Genomic DNA, 22,203 nt, shown 5'->3' with positions numbered 1-22,203 from the left:
GAGCTTGTTTCCACAGCTCATTCCACATGTCAAGGTGCCCTAATGCAGGTCTCCCCAAATTTACGTTCTCTCCACACACTGACCTGTTTTAGAAAGGCTCTGTAAAAAACAGGTTCTTCTCTGCCCTGCCCAGTTTAACATTTTGCCTCTTTGTGGCTCTCAGATTTATGGTGGCCCAGGAGCAATAGCCTGTGCAGGGACCAGATTTCCAGCTCTCCAAGTGGCAAAATACTGCCCAGTCCTCAGACACCAGCCCTGCCCACGGCTCATGCTGCAGGCTACACTGGATGTGCTCTCCCTGTTGGCTCCAATTTTTAATTCCCTTCTAGCTGCAGAATTCATCACGCTTTATGCATCTCACTCCTGATCTAGTAAAAGGTTTCTAATTTCCTTGGGTTAAATACAACTCTGTGTTGAATGAGAGAATTTCCTTCTAGAAATCCAGAGAGGATCACTCATTTTTAAGGACTAAGTTAAAAAACAAAAAAAAAACCAAAACAAAAAAAACCCAAACCAAAACACCACCACAAATAATAATATTAGAAACCAGATACAATTCTGAGACTCCACTCAACTGCCCCATATAGCCTCTCGGGCACATACTGCTTCGGAATTAAAACCAAAAGCAGCCAGCAGTGACTCACTAAGCACAGATTCCTGATCTGTTTTAGCCGCCATGGCTTTTCTATCTTGAGCTTCTGCCACCACACCATCCAATCAGTCACCCTCAGACGATGACAACTGTTCAGTTCCTGTAGGATGCTAACTAAACTGCCCCAGGACAAGATTCTGGATGCAATAACCACAGTATTTTTAGTAGCAGATGCTTGTGTAGAGATCCTTACTAGGAATGGAAGTGCAGCACAGACCCTTTTGCCCCATACGGATACCCCTAGCTTAGAGCCAAGACTGGAGGAACAGAAGAAGGGAAATACCAAACTGTACATATGGGATGCTGTGAGAATGCTGTACTCGGCAATGTGGTAAAAATGCCAAACCCCATGGAAGAGCATACCTGGCCTACAGATGGGAGACAGTGCAAGTTTTGTCTCCTGGTCTCTTTCCATAACCAAGTGCTTCAGTGTTTCAGCAGCAATAGATGCCTCTGGAACCTCACCACATTCATCCTCTCCTGCTTTGATTTCTTCCATGCCTTCATCTTTCACTGCCAAAGCTGGCTCTACAAGTCCCAAGCCTGTTGCATCCATGTAGTCATCCACAGGATACAGCTCCAAAATAGTCTCCCTCTCATCATCAGGAAGCTCATGACCAGGAGGTTCGTGCTCTGTCTCAGCAACCATGGCTTCTCTGTCTTGATCTTCAGCCACCTCTTCCTCCTCTTCTTCCTCCTCGTCCTCCTCATCTTCATCATCCTCATCATCATCATCTGAGTCTGAACTGGATTCGAATTCAGAGGAGTCCTCACTTTCATCGGATGATTCAACTTCAGCCTTGGAAGACGAAGGACTTGCTACATCTACAAGAAGAACAAATTACCATTAGTTCCGCTTTGTGACTTCGTTAAACAATCAGGGTCTACTACAGGACCAAACAGCACTTCCACACTGTAACAGCATCAGCGTGTGTGTTTGAAGGAGTCACCTCCCAGTTTATTTATACACCACGTATTTGGATGCTGACAACCACCACCATACAACAGGCAGCTGCACGAGCAGCAGAGTTAGCGCTGCCTGGCACCTTGCCCACATGGGGCTCTTGGTAGATTGCATCTTTGCTGGGGTTGTACTCGGATTTTCTGCCACCTTCAGACACAGCTTTAAAACACAGGAACAGCCACCTTCCAGAGCAGGGACTGATTGATCCGACATAAAGTCATTAGGGCTAAACTACTCCTGTTTGAAATCTGGACCTTTCTCCTCCCAGCCACACCCCTGTCCTAAAATAAGCAAAAACTGAGCTGACCTTAAAACCTCTGCCCCTATGCCAGGTTGGGCTGAGATCACTCAGGGGCTGGAGAGCTATTGCAAAGTGACCCACAGACTGAGGGATCATGGAAGCTTCACAGGTAACAATTAAAACTTAAAACTAAAAATTAAAATGCCTGTGTGCATTATCTTGTATGAAACCACCCTTCAGGGACAGAAAGTGCACAAATAAAAATTATCAGGTCACAGGAGACCACACCTGATCCGAAGGCTATGCTTGCTGCTTCCACCGGAAGCACTTACCCTCCTCGGAGTCCTGCTCCTCCTCCTTGTCGCTTGTGTCTATGCCTGTCTCCTCCTCCTCCTCTTCATCCTCATCATCCTCTTCATCATCATCATCATCTTCCTCGTCCTCCTCATCTTCCTCTTCCTCCTTTACAAGAAAGCATTGCCAAAAATTAACAGCGTCTGAGACCTGGCTGTCACTGTAGTAACCAGCAGCAACTCTCAGGGACGCTGATCAGAGATCCTGAAGAAGGAATAACCTTACAGAGGTTCTCTGCAGGCAGACCCTGGGGGGAGTGCTCACCTTCTAGAGGAGGTAACTTTGGCATCTGGAACTACTAGGCCCCCTTTTCATGACCAGCAGCATTCAAAAACTGCAATCACAAACCAACGCACCTTGCCAGGTGCTGCTTTCACCAAGCCTCCCTCTTCTTCCTGTTCCTCTTCCTTCTCCGAGGAGGACTCTTCCTCTTTCCCTGATGTCTCATCTCCCTCTTCACCCTCACTGTCAAGCTCCAGCGGCCTTGCTGGTCGCCGCCTCAGCCCCACTGCTTCTGCATCCTTCTTGGACAGGTCAGATGTTGTATCGGAAGCATCCCTGTCCCTCTCCGACTCTGGTGAGCGAAAACAAGAAGGAAATTGCCACCAAATAACCTTGCAAGGGAGGGAGAGAGTTGGCTGCATAACGGAAACTTTTTCTTGGGGAAGATCAAAGTTAGGAGCAACGTGCCCATGTGGTGTGCGAGTCCCCAGGCTCACAGGGGCTTAGGAACGTCACAGCGCAAGTGAGGGCGAGACTGGGCGCAGGGTGTTGAAACGGCAGAATGCAGGTGGCCAAAGCTGGCAAGCTACAGGCAGAGCAGCTAGTGGTACGACTGAGGTCAGAAGAGGTGAGCTGAATTTAATGCCTTTCTGTTTAAGTGCTTTACAAAACCCTGCTTCTGTACCTTGGCTTCACAACCAGTTGTTAGTCTTAATCAACTTCATAGCACAACTAACTTGAAACCACATTTTATGCAAAACCACAGGGTATTCAAAGCTCTGTCTTATCTCTACTCTTCCCTGCTGCTGGGGAAAAAATGTTAAAATATTTTCAAATGGATTTTTCTGGCAATTAAGTTTGTTTCGTTTTTCAAATCAAATGCAAGGCAAACTGTCTCCTACACACTTTCTCCCACAGGGTACCCAGTGAGCTGCAAGCATGGCCCTGGAACAGTCCATGAACTCATCCGAGCTCCCTCTACTGGGTGACCAACTCTGCATCAGCAGAACTAAAATAGGTTATGAGTTAGTCATAAAATGTGGGTCTTAAATTTCCCGCCAGTGAATTTAAGATAACTGAATCCAGAGGAGACATCTCCCAGCTGATCAGAGTTTTGAGAGAAGCAGGGTTTTGGCTCAGATCCTTGACTGTGTCTAACTGTAAGTGAGCACACTGCTGGGAAGTTCAAAAGAATATAGCTTGCATGTGGTTTGCCTCGGCTCTTGTGTTTCAAACAAATGTGCTTTGCAAACCTTCATCTTCATCATCGACAGATGTAGAAGGCCGGATTCTCTTCTGATCTCCCGCTGAGGCAGCTTCAGGTGGCTCCTTTCTTTTCACCTGAACAAAAGACACAATTAGCATTTCTAAAAGTTTAGAAACAGCAGAAATCAACTTCTTAAGCAAATTGCTACTGCTTTACTCTGCTGTGATGACTTACACCCAGAAACCAAGGGCCACTTCCCCAGCTCTTGATGCCTTTATTTGCTTGCAAACAGAATTTCACTATGAATGAAACACTACCCTTTCAATTTGCATCAAAACACTCTGGGTACCAGCATGGTGCATGGCATCACCAGGTACTTTGAAGAAGACAGAGAAAACTCTTTGACAAATCCATGTGTCTGGGTTGTAGCATAAGAGAAGGAGAGCCTGAGCCTGTGACATCTCAAGTAACCCCAGAGCAACTTTTATTCTAAATGGAGACTGCAGAATCTCTCATCCCAAACCTTTACATGCACCTTCTGTGCATTCAAAATTGATTTCAGGGAAGCTCTCTACCTTCCCACCCCTTCTTTTAAAAGACACTTCCCATCTTTTAATGCAAATGCTCTTTAAAATAGGTGACCCTACGTTTGAAAGCCTGATTCTGTAAACTCACATGAGGCAGAGAACACTTTTAGCTGTCAAACTGCAAGACAGTCTAAGCAAAGAAAGGCTGTGTGCTAAACACAGGCAAACGTCCCATTTATCTTGAAGAGCAGGGAGATCCTTTACAGACAGTTCACACAAGTGCCAGGTGAAAAGCTAAGGCTGGGAAAGAGGATCCTTGCTCCTACAGTGTGCTGATGAGTTACAAGCGATGCGGTCAGAAGCAACCCCAAAAGTGAACACAGAGTGGGGCTAACAGCCCACGGGCTTTGGGGCACAAACCTAGAGATCTGTCCTCCCTTCAGGGAACGTTAGCGTAACAGATCTTTGGTTTTACCTTAAAGGATGGCAACCGGATGGCCCCTCGTAACCCAATGCCCAAGCCGATTCCCTCGTATCCCAGGCCTTCCCCTTTGTTCCAATTCTCCAGAAGACAAGAGGCGATTCTATCCTTCGGCTTTGGTTTTTCCTCCAGCTCTCCTCCAGACTTCACTGGAGTGAGAGACGCCTGCAACAGAGAAAGCACACTTGAGAGGGAACATTTCCTGGGAAGCACACACACTTTGGAAACCATTTAGACAGTTGAGGTTTGTGAAATATCGCTGCCTTGCCCCAGCATCAGTTCCTCTGAAGGCAAAGGCATCTCAAAATGCACCACAGGGCTACACACACTTGAAAGGAAGAAGATGCAAGAGCTCTTCGTGATAACGAGACCTCTACATGTCTGAGAGGCCTTCTCCCCTTTGCATTTTAAGAACTTATTTTCTCTGCATAAGTCACTAAAACTGATTAAGAGAAAACACAGGCCAAAGTACTTCACAAGAAAGGACAAGGGAAACGACAGACCCATTAGCCCCCAAGGCTCATTTCAGGTCTCTCTGCCTGGTGTGGGGACCACCGTGACCACCTTCCAAACAGCCAGAATCTAACGCAGGTGCTAGAAGCAAAGGCCATAAAAATGAGAAGTGAAAGGGGAAGAACAGGTGCAAACATGAACCCAGAATTCAACAGCCCAAGGGAACACATCCCTCCACTACCAAGTGCCAAGGAGCAGCTACTGTCCAAAGGTCCTGAATCTGAAGGGAAGCGAAGGAGCCAGGATACACCACCACCCCTAACTCCCAAATGCTGCAGGAGTCCATCTGGTCTGGCCACAGCTATGTGAGAAACAGAGCTACTCAAACAGCTCTCACAACTAACTCAAGCATGCCTCAGGCAGGTTAGCCTAACACTGTGTTACCTACGCTCATCTGCTAACCCACACAACGGAAAGCAACTTCAGACCTTCTAGCTGGGAAGACCTTTTTAGTGCAAGGCACAACACAGCAAGCCAAAAAATCACACCCATCCCTGTGTTTGCTTAGCAACCACAGCCCAAGTTCACAAAAACTGTCAGAAGGCTCCAGTCCTGGGAAACAAGAAAAATCAAAATATTTAGGCAAAACACCTAAGGGTCTAGAAAACTTGGTAACTAGACACTCAGCCTCATCTCTGCTCAGCCACAACAAACCCTTTTGCACCAGTGTAAAGGAACAGCAGGCATTCAAACCTCTGCAGCTGCGGAGAGGCGGACGAGCCGAGAGGAGCATCACGCACTGTGGCAGGCCACGCTCGTCTTGAGCGAAGGGCACCGGAGGTACTGTTCACTCCACCAGCCAGTGGCATAACGCCGTCTGAAAGTCGGTGTCTCTTACAGACATTAACGGAGCTAATTTGCCAAAGCTGGCTGTAATCACCGAAGAGGAAGCGTAAGCTCAGCTCTCCTGCTAATAAGGGACAAGACTAATGGGAATATCAAGCAGAGAATCCAGGCAGTGGCAGTCTGTGGCCAGGGATGGCTGGTTATTCCTGGCACTCCACTTAATGCACCCTACTCAGGCTTTCAAACCTAAACCCATCACTAGATTTGGGAACAGGGAAAAGCCTTGCTCTAGCTCAGGCAGACAAGGTCCATGCTGCCTTCCCTAGCAACATGCTCTTTAGCAGCTTTCACCCCATATATTTTTCCATCCTGCCTGACCTACGACACCAGCTTTACCCTTGAGCTTTCCCACCTTTTAACTACAGCACAATACTTCTTGGCAGTCAATCAGCTGCCCAAGCCAATTCCTTTGATGGAATAGTGGCTAAAAACAGAGAAAAGAGAGAAAGCGAGGCACGGGAGGTGACGAGCATGCTGCTTTCTTGTGCGTCGTTGAAGGTTCAGGGGCTGCCAGCCAGCAGCTTTGTGTAGATAATATTTGCTGTCCCACTAAACTTGAACACTGTCAGTCAGGAGGAAGAAGAAACCCACAAGGCATCCTGCTCTTATGTTTGGGGATGGTCAGGGAGAGAGCAGACCCACGAAGCCTCAGAACAAAGAGGGACATCCCTGCATATGGTGGAGCTCATGTCTTTCCATGATGCACCTTGGCCTCCCCTGTAAAATAACAGGAGGGCTGCTGCAGCTGATGGTCCAAGGACAGGAGATACTAAAAGATATTCTCTCTCCCTACAAACCAGCCTCGTTTGTTTCTAAAGAAAAAAAGATGTAAACAAGCACATATGTTGCCTTATTTATACTTCAAAACCTCTGCAAATAATATAATTGCTTTCACTACTGTCCATCAGGAAGGAAAAGCATGAGAAGTTCCAATTAAAACCATTAGGAGGGAGGAAATGGGGATGCAGGGCCTGTTTTGGAGGGTCATTTCAGCTCAGAACAGCGCCTGCACATCTTGCTCCATTCTAGAAAAATCAGCGTGATGGCAAAGTACGTGGGGAACTGACCTCCAGTGGCCACCACAGAGCCCAGATGGCTCATCCGCAGGCCTGCATAAAGACACCAGCAAAAGGAAGGTACAGTTTAAGCTGAACACTCAGATTTTGTTGTCCTTTGGCAAAAGCAGTCAGCTTAGGACTGAACAGGAATCCTGTCCAGCACCAGTGTCAGGGGGTGCCCAGCCCTAGCAGAAAGGAGGCTCTGCAATCTCTGTTTCTGCATGTGACGATAATGCATGGCCTGGCAGAGGCTTCTCCAGGCGATGCCCTGACTCAGCAATGGTTCTGGCATTTCTGTGCCTGGACAAAAGCACAAGCATTATTCCATGCAACAATTTCTTATTTTCAATCGGGCTGCCCACATCCAGCACAACCCGTGGCAAGCTGCTGCGGTTCAGTCAGTTTCCCATCCCAAAATGAGTTGCAAATTCCAGGTGAAGGTGGAACACACTAAATCCAACCATAGTTTGGGATAGAAAAGAGCCTGACAGCTGCTGAAGACCTCCCTCAACTTGCTTCTGCGTCTTCACTGCAGATTTCTGGTTTAAAACAATTTCTTGGGTACTTCAGCTGCTGCTTTTGCAACTATTTGCTGGAGCTGTTTCCCCCACTGCCCTGCAAACTCAGGGGCCTCCCTCCAATACTGTCAGCACACACTCGCTCGTAGGAGGCAGAAGCTCCGAGCACACAGAGGAGGCCACGAAGATGCTCAGAGGGCTGGAGCACCTCTGCTGTGAGGAAAGGCTGAGAGAGTTGGGCTTGTTCAGCCTGGAGAAGAGAAGGCTCCGGGGAGACCTTATAGCACCTTCCAGTACCTGAAGGGGCTACAAGGAAGCTGGGGAGGACTTTTTACAAGGGCCTGTAGTGACAGGACAAGGGGTAACGGGTTTAAATTGAAAGTGGTGAGGGTTAGATTGGACATCAGGAAGAAGTTCTTCCCGCAGAGGGTGGGGAGGCACTGGGACAGGTTGCCCAGAGAAGCTGTGGATGGTCCATCCCTGGAAGCATCCAAGGCCAGGCTGGATGAGGCTTGGAGCAACCTGGTCTAGTGGAAGGTGTCCCTGCCCATGGCAGGGGGGTTACAACTGGATGGGCTTTACGGGCCCTTCCAACCCAAACCATTCTGTGATTAGTCAGGAAGAATGGGACGGGGTTTTTCGCCACAGGGCACAGCAGCCAGTGCTGAGCCAGAGCAAATTACACCGTCATAAACCAGCTGCTAAGCAGCAGCATCACCAACCTCTCCGGAAAGCCAAAGAGTTCTCCCAGGCACTGCAGTTAGCGTGCAACTGGCTTACAAAGGCAGGCGGTGAGGATACTGCTCTGATAGCTGGCATCTGAAACAGAAGATGCATCTGCAGGTTGCGGCATTGTGTTTGGTTTGTTGGTTTATTAGGTTAATTTACTGTAATACTAATTTTGAGGCAGGCACGAACCTTTCTGTAGTGTTATTTTTTTGTTAGGGACAAATTTACCACATATTAGATCACAGAGCTGTTCGTTGGCTGAGGTACACTTTAAATTGGCTGAGAAAGGATCAGACAATTCATACAAAGCTGTTCCCTTAACTAATCACTGAACTCTTTGTGTATTTGGCCAATGTTCAGCTTTTGAGTTAATTGCTGCTGTGTACATGCACTGGAGAGGCGGGAGGACCACAGAGAAGTGGAAATACCCACAGATCTCATCACGTGAAGTGGGGAACACAAAATAGCGGCTTGGTGGTTTCAAACACTCCTGTTGCATCTGACTTTAGTTTTTTGGAGCTGAAGTTCAGCTTCCTCTTGGACATGAGAAGCCCTTGCACATTTGTCTCGGGATCTCAAGGTCATTTCCTCCTGCAAACCCCTTCCTGGAGGCAGCCAGCAGTGCCACAGACCAACCAAACACACCCCAAATCAGCTAAACTTTTCAAATTTCAGGCCCTGGAACTCCTGCACTGAGGGGGAGAGAGAGGGAGTGAATAACCCTGGGCTTTTGGGGTGTAAGGCATTTTGGGGTGTTCTTGAAGGCCCTCCCAAAAGAAGCACAGTGGAGAGGACTGCCCCGTGTGTATATGCTCAGCCTATAAGAGCAGCAAGGCTTGTCCTATGTCTACTGCTCGGTGGACTTCAGCTTTAACGGAGGCGTGCGAGCCTCCCTCTTAGGGAAAGTCTGCAAAACACACCACGGGGCTATGGTGACACTGGGGAAGTCACACAGTCCGTGACCCTGCCCTGGGGGTGGCAGTAATGCCCTTTCTCACAGATGCCTCTGTAAGGACATTTCAGGTCTCTGAAACACGGATGACAGAACAGCTCATTTGCAGATCCCTCCTGGATCATGCTCCAGCGTGGCTGGTGCGGCCTCCCGAGGCAAGCCGAGCCTGGTCCAGCCAGGTCAAGGCGCCACCGAAGATGAACGGGGTCTCGAGACAGTCGCAAGCCATGAGCTGTGCAGAAAGGGCTGCTTTGAGGTGGTGACCCCAGAGCTGGAGGGGATGAGGAAGGGGTCCACCCCAGAGAGGGATGGTACTGAGAACTGAACACTTCCTCCTCAGGCCACAATTTAATTCAGTGGGACAGAGACAGAGCAGCAGTTCATAACTCTGCACAGGGTACCTCCATCAGTGACTGGGAAGGACTAATTCCCAGCCTGTGTTTGTTCTGATGGCAAAGCACTATGGAACTCCTGTGTGTTTAGAGTGACACCATGGAAATAAGCCAGGTTTAACACTCAGGTGCTAGCCTGTCCTGAGGCAGCTGCTTGCAGTGATGGAGCATCTTCCAGACATTTGCAGGCTGAGGTCTGCTGCTCCCATCACACACTCCTACTGCCTGCCTCAGCCCTATGGGGAGGTATGGAGGCAGATAAGTGACAGGGACATGCATGCCTCCCATTTAATTTCAGCAGCCTCAAGCAATGTGGTTTCTCGCAGCAAAGCTATTCCATGGATTTGTTTTTTGCTTCTGTTTTAGTTACTAGAAAATGTTAGGGTTGTGTTTTAAAGTCAGTTCTAGATCCCTGCCTCCCCATGCCCTGGGCACAAGCACTATGAACAGCTCTCCCCAGGATCCAGCACAGAGCACGTGAAAGCCTACCTTTGCCAGACGTTCCTTCTTGTCCCACCAATCATCAAACGCCCGAAACGCCACCACTTCAACCATCTTCCGGTTCAGGTCCCTTTTCATGATAGCCTTTAGTTCCTTCACTATGACCAGGAGGACTCCATCCACAGTGGCTTTGTGGGGATCTTCCTTCTTCGGCTCATAACCCGGTGGTGGAACTGAGGGGTCAAACTTGGGCAGCGGTGGCCACTGCTGTCCACGACCAAGAGCTGCTCCCATTGAGAAAGGGCGGTAGGGTGGAAGATTCACAAACTGCATCCGGCCCGTCATGAAAGGCGGATACTGGTATGTGTTTTGTGCCTGCATCATGCGGCTCAGCATCTGAGTTTGCATCTGGAAGGACATTGGCATGCCACCCCACTGGTTGCCCAAGACACTTATCATATCCACTTGCATGACAGGGAACATGCCAGGATGGAACGGAGGAAGCGGAGGCAAGATATGAGGCGGAGGGACCCCAGGGGGGGCAGGGAGCGGAGGTGGGGGGACAGTGACAGCAGGGTGAGTGGGTGGAGGTGGCGGAGGTAGCGGTGGAGGCATCGGGAAGCCTGGCTGTGGAGGTGGCGGAGGAGGAAGAGGAGGGAATCCCGGCGGTGGCAGTGGAGGAATCGACGGGGCCATCACAGCCGTGTTGCTGACGGAGGAGTTCACCACAATGGTTTTGGCACATTCTGCACTGGTTATGGGTGCAGGGTTGGTCTCGTCGTCAGAGATTTCCATGTCCTCCCCTGAAGAATGCTGACCCTACGACAAAAGAGAGAGAAAAGGTGAGGAGCACATTCCTTTTACATTACATACCACAGCGCCGGCCGCTTCAAACAAAAACTAAGTTTAACACACGTTTTAATTTGGGATGGAGAAAAGCAAGCGATGCTCTGAAGAGCCAGAGCCCATTGAGCAGCTGGTGCCTATTGAAGCTTTTCTCTTCCATGTCAGACCTCAGGAAGCAGAGAGGCAAAAGCTTTCTAAAAGAGCATCAGTACCAACTGAACAAAACCCTCAGCTTCTGTGGAATAGGAGGAATTGCTCCTGTGCTCAGTGAAATACACACAATCCACATGTCTTTCACTGCAAGATACATTATCTCTTACTTGCATCTAATACTGATGGGTACATTACACCATGAGTTTTTATTCCTTAGTTTTCACCATGCACAAAGAATTACCCTGTTTTACAATTATAATCCCTGGCTCATTTGCTATCAACTCTTAACCTCTAATTGTGGGAAGACAATACTTCCACATGGTTGCTGCTACTAAAAATTATCTTGACTAGACCACAGCAATTCACATAGAAAAAAAGAACCTCCAATCTGCTTAAATTGCCTTTAAAGATCAGTATCATAAATACTGGGATTCAAAGACGTAGTATACATCATATTCTTGGCAAAATGAGTCCTTTACTAGCCACGAGAAATACAGATACAGCTATAGAAAATGCTAAAACATCCCACCTCCACTGTCAAAGGGACGGAAGCTGGATTAAAACAGAGGGTGCCTGCTTGCTCTGAAGGCACTGATTAGGTCATGTACAACAGAAAAGCCTCACGAGCTAGCTCTTTCCTCAAAAGCAAACGGTCACCCCTGCACGCTATGTCCTACAGGCATTTCAGTCCTGAAGGTATCTCCAGCTCAAAGAAACCACATGTATGACTGTCACATCCCTCAGGTATTGTTAAAAAAAACCCTGATGAGAAACACAGCAACCAAATATTGCTGGGAGACATATCCAATACACTGACAGTTTACCTAGGAAACACGAATGGGAAAACCCCTTTTACTAGTGGGATATCAGCAAAGCCAGGGCAGAGTCCCAACAACCTTCCCCAAAACTGTTTCTTCTATTCTTCTTTTTTTTCCAGCTAAAATCATCAAAACCCACCACTCCTGTGAGAGCAAATGTCCCTCAGCTATTTTCAGGACCGGAAAGCAGGAGCATGACCTTCTCCCCAGGCTCTCTCCAAGCATGACTGGCCTTGCCTCCTTTTGAATGACTTACAAGAATTTCCTTCCCCACAACAGCTTTGCACAAAAAAGCCAGACAAACCATTTGCATGTTGCCATCACTTGATCTAAATAAAGAGCATCCCTGTGTCCCCAGCGCAGACCAGAGCACAGCAGCGATGCTCCACCTCCACCCGAGCTCTCCTGCCTGCCCTGGACACTCTGGCCCAGCTGAGACAGCAAGAGATCACGATCAAGTGGTCTTTAAGTATCTCAATCCTGGCAAGAGTTTTGGAACCTGCTGGCTGTTTTCAGCCAAATTTGACTGGAGATCCCAAAGATGTTTATTTCTTCCATGTTTCGTGCCAGCAGGTGCCTCTTCCATCTGCTCTCCTACTAGTCTCCCTAATCTGGAAGAAAAGAGCAATAAAGCTCAGCCCCTACCAGACACTGGAGAACCTGCACTGGGGAGAAGTGCTGGGAAGCAGGCTTTGTTGGCAGTTCTCATCCTGAAGCTTCTGTGATTTGGTTTTTAACCTGTGAATTCTGCACAAGGGTAAAGAGAACAAAAGCAAGAGCAGCTGAATTGACGGCTCTGCTGTGAACTGTAGCTGTTTGAGGCTGAGCAACCACAACTATCCAAAGCAAACCGAACGCTTCGCATTTTATCAAAGGTCATCTCTGCTACAGCAGCTACCACCAGAGAGCAGGCTGAGCACAACGCCTGCAACAGCAGCTTTGCAATCCTCTGGTCCTAGCACCTCCCCTCGCCCTAGCTTCCCTGCATTCCTCTGCTGCAGCATGAACCCACAGGTTCACCCAGTGCATGGGTCACCCCCAAAAAGCCACTCGCAGTTTCAGGGGTCTGAGAACGCTCAACCCCTCAGCTCGACAAGGAGAGCACCGTTTATCTCTGCAGAAGGGCTGAAAGCACGAGCCTGGCAAGCCCTGCAGCGAATGCCATCGACCCCCTGCTAAGGGTAACAGAGAGGGGACTCTCCTACAGCTGCTTTACTGCATCTGTACATCCAGGGGAGAACTCCGACGGCTGTTGCATAAACCCTAAAATGAACAGTTCAGGAAGAAGTAGAAATAACCCCTTGTACTTGAGTCTTTCCAGAGCCGAATCTCCTCCTTGAGCTGTCCACATCTGGCTACCGCTGCCAAGGGGGTCTCACACCCTGCATCCTCGCCCCAGCTGCTCTATTGCAGTCACATCCCATGCCGAGGACACTGGGGAATGAAAGGACATTCTGCAGTTTCGACTACCGCAGCTCCAGTGAAAGGGGCAAAGGAGAGCAAAGATGACGACTGTGGCAGGTGTAAACAAGTTTCCTGCGAAACAGACCCCGTTTTTCAGTAAGCGAACACAAAAGGCACTGTTAAAGGCACTGGCTCCAATTGCCAAAAGCTGGATGATGCTAAAGGTCAGCGTTGGATGGGAAGCCAGGAGTATTCATGCTACCAAAGACAGACAAAATCAGCTTCGTATTCACGTTCATCTCATTTGAAAGCCACCCTGCGAAGCCGCAGAGGAGCGCCAGCATCAGCAATGCCACAGGGAGCTCCAAACCATGAGCTTCCCCCAATCCTACGTCCCTCGTGCAGGATCCCACACCCTCCTGAGCCACCCACCAGGCTGAGTCACCGCTCAGGACCAGTCTCTGATGAGCTCACAACGCCTGTCCCAAAGCGCCTCCCGTCCTGGTGCACTCCAGCCCAGGGCAGCCCATCCCAGCCTGTTCTGCTGCACAGGACCCACGGGCTCCTGCCCACCAGCCCTTTACTCACTCTCAGCACCAAAGAATCCTCCTGCTGGATAAATGAGGTTGGTTTTCCCTCTTGAAGGAAACATCAGATAGAAAAGGCCAATCCTGAAACTGCAGAGAGGTGGCAGGACTAGCTGGACCCCATGTCGCAGTGCACGTCACCCTTCTTCATTCACACACGCATTTATTTTTACTTAAGCTGAAGCGAGAACTGCTAAGGCCACAACGAGTATTTTTGGAAGACTGAAAGTTTATTTTTTAATATTTTTTCTGGTGCTCAGATGGGTCTGCAGGAAGCAACAACAGATTCCCTGCTTCTACAGCGTCGGGCTGACAACTCACCTGCTCTTGCACAGCGAACAGTGCCTGTGCTCCAGTTTTATCCCGAGCAAGATGGGAATGGAAAGAGCAAGAGATTAAGCGGCAGGGAGAAAAAGATCAAAAAGGCTGAGGGGGGTGGGGAGAATACACAAGGTTAGGAAAGAGGTCAAACCAAAAGAAGAGCATCTACAAGGAAGTCTTTAAAGAAAGTTAAGTGTAATGAATATTTAAAGCGGATGAGCCGTTAGAGGAAAGTTATATCAAGGGGAAAAAACACAGGCACCAACTGAGTAAGAGAGGTCAAGGTACAGAAGGAAAAACCAGGGGGAGACATAGAAAGATCTTTTGTTACATGAATTTCTTTTCACCCACCTGCCTGAACCTGGATTTACTGTGGTTGCTACCAAATACCTCTCAGGGTAGAGCTAAGAAGCAGCTACCCTGTCCTCGCAAAGAAACCACCTTTAGCTGGCCTCGCTCTTTGCTGTCACGAGGGAAGAAAAAAGGAGTTGATACGTGGCATACATACTGCCATGAGGATGTCATGGCCATCAATATCAAAAAACTGTGTCAATCATTCCTGGAGTTCACCCGCACACTTCCGAGGGCATCTGGTACAACGCCTCCAGAAAACCTCCCTTCAGCCTACTGAGAAAAAAGCCATTTCCAACTAAATTAATTTGTGCTGCCATTTTTACTTTGCATTAATTAATTTAAGAGGTAGCAAAACAGGTATTTAATTATATGTGTGACACATTTTTCCAAAGGTGTTTTAATGATGCAAATTTGTTGGGGCAGAGTCACGTTAGCGTAATTGGTTCTAAATGGCCTCGTTCATCGTTCACCCAAAATGCTACCTGCCACCTGCTATATTAGCACAGTGCGTTTTAGCACAGGCAGAGCCTCCTGAGTTAAGGGAAGGGAACGTCTCGAGATCTCACTCCTGCATCAGCCTGAATAGCGACAGGCTAGAGAGCCACTGAATGCGGGGCACTGGACTTATCTCAGACCAATACCCGGCATTCAGCAAGCAAATGTTCATACCTGCAGAAAAAAGAAGCTACATCCTAATATTTGCATGCAGAACTGGCAGTTTCCAGATGTGAAGAAGCTTTTGTGTCCCCCACCCAGAGGAGCAGTGCGCTGCTGCAGCGGCTGGGGGCTTCAGGTACGTGCCGTTCGGTACCTTTCCCATGGGCAGAGGAACTTCACATGCTCTCATTTCCTTTTAAAAAAGGCCACGTGATAAAGAATTTACTCAGAATTTCAGAATGCATTTGGAATATCGTCAGCTTACAGCTAATCTTAGTTAAATATTCTGCTGGGTACCCAGTGACTTCCATTTGAAGTAGGGAACTTTTATCACTGAACATAGCAACTGCTCTGACACAGCCTGGCTGAGCTCCGGTGCATCAAAATAATGAAATGCAGGATCAATGGCATTCAGGACGATGCAAGGTCATTAGCTTTAATGAAGTGTAGCATCCCATGCTTGCAACAAGTAGCAAACCTTTAAGCCTTGCTCTCACAGAAACCATACAGAACAAAATAATTCACTCTTTAAGCCCTAAAATTTCAACAACTCCATATTTAAACACTGAAAATCTGCATTTTCAAATGTTAAAGAAGGAGTTTTTCAATAATGCTAGAACCAAAATCAGAAGTGGCTCTTGGACAAAGAGTTTTCATAACCTGGTCAAACAGCCATCACTTGGTTTTGGATTAAGTCCATCCAAGGGCCCAAAAAATTCCCAAGTGAGCCAGTCTCACCCTTTATCCTTGCAAGAAGTGGCAAAAAGAACCTCCAGAGGTGAAGAAGAGAGAAAACTGACTGAGCAAGGTCGCACAGCAAGTTGCTGATGGAGTTGAGGAGAGACTCCGTGTCCCTCAGACTTCCTATTTCCCAGCTCTGGCTGCCTCCCCGTGCCGAGCTCACGCCATGCTCCTCGCTGCCCGTGCTCTGCCTTTGACAAGGGAAATGGCCCCAGTGGGATTCACCGCGATGCCAGGGTGAAAACAACCATGTCCTCTAACACACAACTCTCCCTCCCCAGACACCTTCAGCAGAACACACTAAAGAGAATGAGACGTTTCAAACCTGCCACATTTCTTCCAACACCGTCCAGAACAAAAACGAAGCCTGAGGATGCAAACCAGCCACCTGCAACTCTTCCTCAAAGACATAATTTCAGTTAAAAATGCCTTTAAAAAAAAAAAATACAAGCCCATTCAAGTTTGGCCCAGAGAATCCCACCATTCACTTCGTTAACAGAGCAAAATACCTCTTGCTGTCCAAAATCTACCTCCTGGGACACTGCAAGGGCTTCAGAGAGCATTGCTTTGCTCATTTTTAATCTGATTTTAGCTAGAGAAGAGCTAGAGAAGTTCTTGGCAAAGCACGTAAAGAGGAGCCGTCCCCCCGAACTGCCCTCTCTGCAACACTCGGGCACGATGACATGGCAGAGGGACCGTGCTGAGCATTCACACCTCATGCTGTCAGGCATGAACAAGGCAGACTCGGTACAATACATACAAATGTTTTTACTTTGCTAACTGTAATTATAGCTCTCCCTCTGAAAGAACACACACAGGGAGGGACTTCACTGGCGGTGCACAGGAGGGCAGAGCTGCCCAAGGTGGTTTTCCAGCAGCTGAGCTACAGCAGTACAACACACAGGGCAAACCACTGCCTGCACCTCCCCAGGTGAGCTCCCAAGCCTGTTCCGATAACCGTGCCATCACCCGCGCCCGTGGTGGCTCGTGTTGGCCGGCACACCACCACTGCAGCCTGGCTCTACGCTGATGCTTGTTTACTGCCTCCTCCCCGGACGCCCCGGGTTGGTTAGTCATGTCTTTCAGCCTCCTTCGGGCAGCTAAGGGAGCTCCTGTCCTCCTGCTGCTGTCAGAGCACGCGATTACAATCACGGCAGCTTTTAATAGGGACAAAACCAGCTTTAAGGTGTATTTGCATAATAACAAAATGCCCAGCTCAGGAACAGGCAAATAGGAAGATTAACACATTATAGATCAGTGATTGTAAGTATCTTCAGCACCATGTATTTCTATCTCAAGACCAGAAGGTATAGCTATAGCTTCTGCATAGCTATTTATTTATACAGCACTTGGCAAATCTAACTGGCAGGCAAAGGTTGCAAATGAAGAAGAGCAGAACACAGATCAGGGCTACGGACTCATCACCACATCCTACAAAAAACAGGCACCATAAAGGCTGCAACAGAGAAGAAATTTCTGGCAGCAGGAGCAGTTAGTTGGGTGTTTTGGTTTCTTCATTATTGATTACAAAAGTATCTCTCTCTACTTGAAAAAGAGAATTCAGGCTCTGTGAGATGACAATATCCTACCTGACACACATACAGTCTTGGCTCAGCCCGTGTTTAGGTCTGGTACATATCTGCATCACTTCTTTGGCACAGACTGCCCTCCCCACACCTACAGAGCTGCCCAACGAGTAAAACAAGTGACAGTAATATCCAGGTGCTCATCACACACAAACAGCACTGTAAACACCAGCCTAACTTGTGCCCCTTCCTTTTTTTCTTCCAATGCCAAGAGGAAACTTCAAGCTGATACCTCAAACCACAGAAGGATAGAGGGAGACATCCCCAGAAGTCCCTGTCGCTCCCAGAACAGGGGGAAGGGGGTGAGGAAAAGCCACTGGGGTGCTTGTTTGTGTCGCAATGTGCTGCCTCGGGTGCTGCCCCTAATTAGACTGTGCTGCACATGGGAGATGCCACAAGCTGGGATTTGGAAGCATGTGAGGAAAGAGCTCACCTGGGCTTTCAGTGCATGGCAAGAGCACATGGGGCTAATGCTTACAAAGCAAAAAGGTCTCCTCACTTGCTTCTTGTGATTCCTGACACTAGAAACATACATAAATCAACTTGTGTTTTCAGGACAGTGAGAGAGCTGGAATGCTGCCCACTGGTCCGTGCCATCATTAGAAAATCTAGCAAATTAAGATCATAAAATGAGCTAAAAATGACACAAGTGCCAAAGACAGCATCCCAGACTCATGCCAATCCGCAGCGCCAGTTTCCCGCAGGCTGTCGGATGATGGCTCGAGCTTCTGAGATGGGTCTCAACACCTGAAGGCACCTTTACAGGCTCCAGAGGGGATAATCCTCTGCCTCCTCCCCACAAGGCAGTGAAGTAACATCGATGTCTCCAGGGAAAGGAACTGAACAGTAGCTTAAATTAGTATTTCCCACAGCAAAGCCCAAGGACCAGTGATGTGACACTGGGCATGAAACAGTGGTCCACAAAAAAACCTAGAAATAGGAGAAAATAAATGCCACAACTGAACACGAGGGATTCAGGCTATTTTTACTTGACTGTAAATAGAAGCTCCAGTAGCTATAGAAGCTGCGTGGATTCTTCTTTCCAAAAGTTGAGATGGATCCTGGAGTGAGAAACACCCACTTAGGCAGCCCCTAATCACCTCTGTGAGGCTAGGAACTTATTTAACAAGGGATCCAGGGAAGGACAGATAACTACGTGAAGCAAAGACGACAGAGATGGGAAGAAAATGCAGCGCCATTAGTGGTCTAAGTTAACTGGATCTTCACTGATCCGGAAACAAGACAACCTGGGAAACATGATCCCAAAGGGAGAAGACTCAACCAGCATTCAGGCCTTTCAAAAATCCCTTGTCTCGGCAAGAGAGCACCATACTTTATTTTTCAACACAACTTTCAAGAGCCCACTGCAAGAGCTTCCTAGGATAGCAAGCCTCAGAGCCATAAATTAACCCCGTAGGAAAACAACGGCCAGGTCTGCCTCAGCAGAAAGCCTGAAGAGGTGACCTGGCAAAGAGGGGAAGAACTTGACAAGGGGTTTGCTCTGTTGAGTGCATTACCTTCCAGAAAAGGGTGGTTTAATTCAGGTCTTTCTCCCTTCAGTGAGGGAAAGGAGGTGCTGAACCACAAGCTCCACAGCACGTGATGTGGTTATGTCGTTCCTGTTGGCAAGATCACTGGAGAAGGGCTGTTTGGAGAAGCCAGACATTGGCCCTGGGCTTCCAGCACACGCAGGAGACTCTCTGGTGTCTGCAGGGACAGTTCAGGAAGAACGCAGGCTAACGTAACATCCTTTGGGTCCACATTCATCAGCACTGAGACTAGAAGCTTCCAGACCCCCTGACTGCACAGATTTGAGCCAAGACAAACGAGATCATACAACTGGGCAGATCACAAACTACAGGGAGAGTACAAGCAGGGGAGTCACTGGCCCCTGCAGCCTGAGATCAGGGCTGCCTGGGCAGCCTGTGCGTGCCCTGGTGCCATGCCTGCCTGGACAGTCGCCCCTCCTGCATTATACGAACAAATCCGAACTGGCAGGGCGAATGCGTGCCAATTCAGGGGCTGCGTCATGCGGCCACAGTGTTTTTCATCACATATGAAACACCCTAAAATTGGATTTACCATCTCATGGAACCATGGCCTTTTCCCGCAAGTCTTAAGTAGATCTTATTAAGGGGAAAAAAGGTTTCTCTGGGGGAGGGAGGAGGAGGTAGGGAAAAGGAAGCAGGAAAAGAGAGAAAGGTGTAAACATCGGGGAGCCAACCATCTTTCCACAGTGATGGTTGTTCTGGTTTCCCTCTTTTAGATGGGGGAAGGGACCGCTGAAGAGCTATTTGCAATCTAACTTCAAAGGCTTCAGTCGGCTGGGAAGCTAAGTCATGCATAAAAGGATGGTAGAGTGGCAAGAAAATACCCCCTACAGATAAATTAGTCAGGGAATGTTCTCTCCTTCTCCTAAAGACTTTCATACAGCCAGACTGGCTTTACCCAGGTAAAGCCCTTTTCAGACACCAGGTTCAGTGATGCAGAGTCCTGGGAACAAACCAGCCAAATCCAACAGAGGAACTAAACAGTGTTTCCGAAAAAAGAGAATGGCATCAGTAAGCATGCAATGGGCTTTTCTGTCCTTTTCTGCCAACTCAGATATTAAGGGTAGATTTTATTCTAAGGTCTGTCCACACACAAAAGATGCAGAGCTTCAGGCATCATCTCCCTCTTTAAAGATACAAAAAAGCAAGGAATTCAGGAGAAATCACGCTGTATAGGGAGAACTCATTCCCCAAATGATTCAGAAGTGTTCCTTTTTGTTCTTCACACTGGTGTGCAGAAACGCACCCACATTTCTAGAGAGCAGAAGGTACTTTATAAGCTAAGATACAGGGAAATTTGCAACATCAGATCAGAGTCCACCTGTAAGTTAAAAAAAAAAGTGCAATAACTGAGTGTGCAGAGTACACAGATACCTTTATAGTTCAGTGCCAGGCAGGAGCTCATGTGCCATCCCCTGAGCTTACCCTTCTACTTAAACCTTAGGTCAGATGGAGCCACAAATTCAGATCTTGCTACCAACAGGGCAATAAGAAAGCAGATAAGCTAGGAAAACAGTCTAGCTTCCCAGCTGATACCAGCCTATTGAAGGTTGTACACATACTGTATTTAAATAAGTTCTAATCAGCAGAACTAGGCCAATTTGATATTCTTCCCCTTTTACATACTACTACTATACCCTCGAGTATCTGAAATCAGGTGGCGATCACAGTTATGGCAGCATTTTCAGTGCTCTCTGTGTATCCAGCGTCAGTAGCAACAGCAGTCTCATTTGCAAGACCTGGACATCCACAATGCAACCTGTGCAACGCTAGGTCTCCTCTGCTTCTGCTCTCCCTTCTGAGGAGTCAAGGCCTTGAAAGATGGCCAGGCAGAATCAAAAAAAAAAAAAAAGGCACTTTAGTTTAGAGCATTCATCAGTATCATCTTCTAATGCCCTTCTGCTCACTGCCGTCTGCTCTCAGACCCAGGTGCCATCAGCATGTCCTGTGGCAGCAGGTCAGACACTTGCCTTCCTTCTCGAGAGGCATCCCAAATGATGAGCCTTGGCTTCTCCTTCCCCTCTCCAAGGGCTTGAGCTATTCTTGCCCTGAGATTTTAGGGTGCAGTCCTGATCTGTTCACGTAGCTGGGAAGCAGCGGCCAAACAGTTTTTGGCACCTGCAAGAAAACCCAAGAGCCTGTAGCCCACAACTGTTGGAGGTAGCCCGGAACAGCCCTTTCCAAACAAACAGCTTTTAATCTCCAAAAAGCTTGAAACAAGCAAGGTGAAAGAGTTAAAATCCTGATTATTACATGTATTTTCCCTTTCCTGAACACTTCTGCTGAGATCTCCTGAGCCCTCCACTGCTGCCTAGGAGGCCACAAGACTTTGCCCTTCTCCCAGCAGCTCTCACCTACCCCAGTACCAACCCCTTAAGAAATAAGCAAGCACAAAAGAGGGAACATACTGTTAAAAAGGTCTTTAGGACCTTGTTATCATCCTGGATGCTGTCACGGTGGCAATACAGTATGGCTTCAAATAAGAAAACCTGTGGCCGTCTGTTCTGGAGACAGCCGCTGCCATCATCCCAAGACAGGACAAACAGGACATTGCCGTGTTTCTGAATTCCCAAAGAACTGCTGTAGACAAGACCATTCAGCCAGTCCACCTGATCTTGACAAAAAGCATTTATAACTGCTTTGGCTGAAGCCCCTGCTGCAGGAGGTGTAAGTGCCCCAGGACTGGGATGTCGCAGCAGGACCCTGGGGAACGAACAGCTCCCGATAGAGAAGCTCCTCTCTAACGTGCCGCAGCCAGACTGCGAGCCCTTGCAGTGACCACAAATGATGACTGGCACCCTAATGAGCTTAGCAGGCTCCACTCATTTTCTGAGCATTACCACACACGCTAACAAGTCCTTCCCAGCAAAGTGCCGTAGACGCATTAAAACCCAGCCAGACTGCAGGAGATGCTTCGCTCCAAGGAGCCTATTTCAAGCAGCTAGAGGCTGAGTGGAGATGTTCTTCCTCAAGTCAGGGTGAGGCCAGCAAGAAACAGTTCCCCTTTGGTGACATTTCTCTTCTCTCTGGAGGCATCCTGAATTTTTCACCGCTTTATTTCCTGCTTGGATTTTCCTTCTTCTGCTGTA

At 48.2% G+C, this 22,203-nt stretch overlaps 1 protein-coding gene across 1 annotated transcript in view; it reads right to left on the bottom strand.

Moving 5' to 3' along the window:
- Window positions 1-22,203, bottom strand: part of SETD1B (SET domain containing 1B) — a 49,436-nt gene that overhangs the window by 7,618 nt on the left and 19,615 nt on the right. The window contains exons 6-11 of the mRNA XM_010151070.1: window positions 10,146-10,916; window positions 4,643-4,813; window positions 3,687-3,774; window positions 2,589-2,785; window positions 2,190-2,301; window positions 1,016-1,477 (exon numbers count right to left, since the gene is read on the bottom strand). Of these exons, the coding sequence (XP_010149372.1) occupies window positions 1,016-1,477; window positions 2,190-2,301; window positions 2,589-2,785; window positions 3,687-3,774; window positions 4,643-4,813; window positions 10,146-10,916 (1,801 nt within the window). The remainder of the gene's footprint in view (window positions 1-1,015; window positions 1,478-2,189; window positions 2,302-2,588; window positions 2,786-3,686; window positions 3,775-4,642; window positions 4,814-10,145; window positions 10,917-22,203) is intronic.

This window comes from Eurypyga helias, unplaced genomic scaffold (assembly GCF_000690775.1).
Source record: "Eurypyga helias isolate BGI_N326 unplaced genomic scaffold, ASM69077v1 scaffold22604, whole genome shotgun sequence".
Lineage (NCBI taxonomy): Eukaryota > Metazoa > Chordata > Aves > Eurypygiformes > Eurypygidae > Eurypyga > Eurypyga helias.
The sequence above is the reverse complement of the archived record's forward strand: the minus strand, read 5'-3'. Positions and strand labels throughout refer to the sequence as shown.